Here is a 3,603-nt window from a genome sequence, read left to right as displayed (position 1 = left end):
GTAGCGAAGCATATTTTTCTTCTTCTTTTTCTTCTTCTTCTTCTTTAGACTAGAAAGACCGAATATAAAGCAGATCACATATTTTGTTTCTGTCTCAAATCCTTCGCCCTTAAGACCTCTTTCTTTTTCTCTCTTTTTCATTCCTATTTTACATTCCTGGATTTGGTTTTCTTGCCTCATCTCTTTCTTTCCTTTTTTTTTTTTTTTTTCCCTAAGAAAGCGTGAGAAAATTAAAGAAGCTGCTTAACACAGGAAAATAGCTTTCTTTAATCATCTTATTTGGGCTATTTTTGTATTTTTTGGCCCAGATATTTAATAGATTCATCTACAGGGTAAAGACAGCTATATATATATATATATAGCTTTCTTATTTGGGCTATTATATATATATATATATATATATATTTGTAGCAATACTAATTATTTAAGATGAAAAAGATATCCTCGTCTGAATAAAACTTGACAAAATACCGTTCAAAATCCTCAAACATGTGTCAAACAACATAGATTTCGACGACGCAATTGTCCTGAAGAAAAAATTGCATGGCATAAAAACGACATTAACTTGATGGCCAAAAACATCTGACATGCTTGCATAATTATGCCTTGACCCGTCCATAAAACTTCTGTTTCTCTTGAGTTGTCTGGAATCGGCCATGCCCAAACTTTGAGGAGGTGTCGATGAACTTGAGCTTGATCTCCTCAAGAGCAAGACGCGATGTTTGCTTGAGCAGAGACTGGCGAAGCGTAACGACCCTCTTCTTTGGACCAACACAGCATCCCTTGATCATGAGGTAATCATCCTTCACTATACCATAATGAGGGAAGCCACCCATTGGAGTAACGTCCTTCTCAGTCCTGTCAAACTCAGTGAGAGCAGCATGTGACTCCTCATTCTTGCCAAGCTTGTAGATCTTCTTGTTCATCTCAGTACGGTGGTGGTATCCATTCTGACCAGCCCTTGCAACCGTGAATGAGACTCTAGCAGGATGCCAAGCACCAATACATGCCACCTTCCTTAGACCCCTATGAGTCTTCCGGGGAAGGCGGGTGACACCCCAACGAGTGACAACACCTTCATAACCTTTACCCTTCGTCACACCAATGATGTCAATCATCTCATCCTTCCGGAAAACATCATGCACAGGAATCTGTTTCTCAAACAAAACGGATGCATAGTCCACTTTCTGAGCCACAGTTCCTCCGTTGACCTGGATCTCCATCAGGTGTGCTTTCTTCTGCTTCAATCCCTTCATTTTCCTAATCTGAGTGTGAGCCAAAACACGAATAACAGTAGCATATTTTTTCATTTTCTCCAGCTGTGATTGGATATTTTTCTTCCCTTCTTTAGATTCATACTGCTTTGAGTATTTTGTAAAAGCCTTCTTCTTGGACTTGCACCAATTCTTGTAGAACCTCCGCCTCACGTCTTCACTCAAATGCTGAGCCCAAACAGTGTTCAACGTGCGAAGTCCACGTGGTGTCCTCACATAGCCCACAACTCCGACAACAACCATAGGAGGAGTCTCAATAACGGTAACAGCCTCACAAGTCTCCTTCTTGTGAAGTTTTGATCCAGGTTTTTCAACCTCCCTGACAATGTGAGTCATCCCAGCCTTGTAGCCCAAAAATGCAGTAAGTTTGCATCGCTTCGTTGGGTCATCCTTAGGAAAAGCCTTCACTTTTCCCCTGTGACGAGCAGCTCGCTTCCTTGGAAGAAACCCAAGGGACCCGTGCCTAGGGTGCTCAAACTTCCTGTGCGACATTCTCCTCCTGAGCTTTGGCTTACGGCGACTGTTCCCGACAGGCTATTTTATATATATATATATATATACACACATACATCTAATGTGGAATCATCATTCATTGCTGCTAAATATATTATGGGCAGTTCTCGATAGACCGAACTGAAGGATCACCTCAAAATATTTTTTTTTAACAGTTAAAAAAATAAAAATTAAAAAATAAGTTAATACATTTCTTAATACTTAAGAATAAAAAAGCACCTGTCGGTGCGAATGCTTCGGTGGAGGATCGTCTACCTTGCATTTTTCATGTATTTAGGGTAAAGCCACCACCAACACTCCATGTGAGTTACGCGCATTATCGGCCCCATTTAGCACTAAAAAGCTGGCCCACCAAGCCTACAAAGATAAGACCCTCTATTTGGTGACACTCCATTGGCGATTTTAATAAATCATGCCTCTTCTCTCTCGATTCTAGTAAAAGTCACGGAAAAATCTTATTACAAATATATTTTTTGCATCAATTTATATATTAATATTAATATGTAAAGTATAATTTAATAAAATAATATGAATTGAAGATCAAAATAATTTTTATGAGATAAAATATTTTTTTCTTCTTTCAAATATTTTTTTAAATAAAAAAGTCATTAATATGCGAATTGATGTACAAAGTATGCTTATACCTAACAAAACTCTTCATTCATAGGACAGGGCTACTATGCCCAATGGTAAATGCTGGGCGTGTCTCCCACTTATAATTTTATTTTTTTCTTACAATTTTTAATAGATTTAAATATTTTTTAAAAAATAAAAAAATATATTAATGTATTTAAAATCACTTTCTTAATTATTAAGTAAAAAAATAAAAAAATAATTTTTTTTCTAAGCAATAGTGCCCGGTGGCATAGTAGCATTTTCTTAATTCATATGCCTTCCACTACAACAAAAATAGGTTTTAGTGACAGATGAAACTGTCACAAGAAATGCAAAAAAGTCACGAAATATATTTGGTGACGGTTTCTGACCGTCACCACAACTGTCACGTAATGTGCGTCACGGATTACATTTGGTGACAGTTTACTGTACAAGCGTCACTAAAAATATTTTTAGTGACGGTTGGAGATGTGCCGTTTGAAATAACGTTCGAACGTATTATTTTCTGTGACGGTTAGAATCTGTCACAGAATATAACGTTCGAACGTAAAATTATACGTTCGAACGTAAATAAGACGAGCTGACATCCGAACGAGAAAAGGTGACGTTTGTTGATTATAGTTTGGACATATAATGTAAACGTTCGAACGTTTATACATGCGAACGTTACGTTCGAATCTCGAATCCAACGAAAATGAAATAATGTCTGAACGTTTGTAACATGACGTTCGGACGTTAATTCGAATGTTAAGAGAGTAGAGTTCGAACGTAAAGTGTACGTTCGGATATTTGGAACGTTAAACTTTTTTGACATTCGAACGTTTTTTTAAATTGGGTTTAAACGTTCGAACGTTTTGTTACTATTTTGTATGGTTACGTTCGAACATATTTTTGAACGTTTAATACTGTTGAAACGTATTTTTTTTACATTCGAACGTACATATCAGAAATGCTAAACTCATCCACTTAATAAACAAACCAATTGTTTCACATTACGGTACATATTTCACAACCAATATTATTTGAAACTGTTTTCAAATTAGATGTTAAAAATGTAATACAGAAATAAAATTCATTTCTTTTTCTTTCCTCGCCCAGCACGATTCTGTTGCAATGACATAACACGCTCCATTTGCATCATTATCTCCCGCTGCACTTGCTCTTGGACCTCACTACGGATTCTTTCCTCATGTTCTCTTTG

The 3,603-nt window shown here is 36.7% G+C and overlaps 1 protein-coding gene across 1 annotated transcript; it reads right to left on the bottom strand.

The window, feature by feature from the left end:
- Positions 1–404: 404 nt before the first annotated feature.
- On the bottom strand, positions 405–1,821 carry LOC122308953 (60S ribosomal protein L3-like). The gene has a single exon (XM_043122243.1). It carries the CDS (start codon positions 1,764–1,766, stop codon positions 600–602), a length of 1,167 nt encoding a protein of 388 aa, XP_042978177.1. The 5' UTR covers positions 1,767–1,821; the 3' UTR covers positions 405–599.
- Positions 1,822–3,603: the final 1,782 nt, after the last annotated feature.

The sequence above is a fragment of the Carya illinoinensis genome, chromosome 1, assembly GCF_018687715.1.
Source record: "Carya illinoinensis cultivar Pawnee chromosome 1, C.illinoinensisPawnee_v1, whole genome shotgun sequence".
NCBI classification, from domain to species: domain Eukaryota; kingdom Viridiplantae; phylum Streptophyta; class Magnoliopsida; order Fagales; family Juglandaceae; genus Carya; species Carya illinoinensis.
This window is presented reverse-complemented; position numbering and strand designations above follow the sequence as displayed.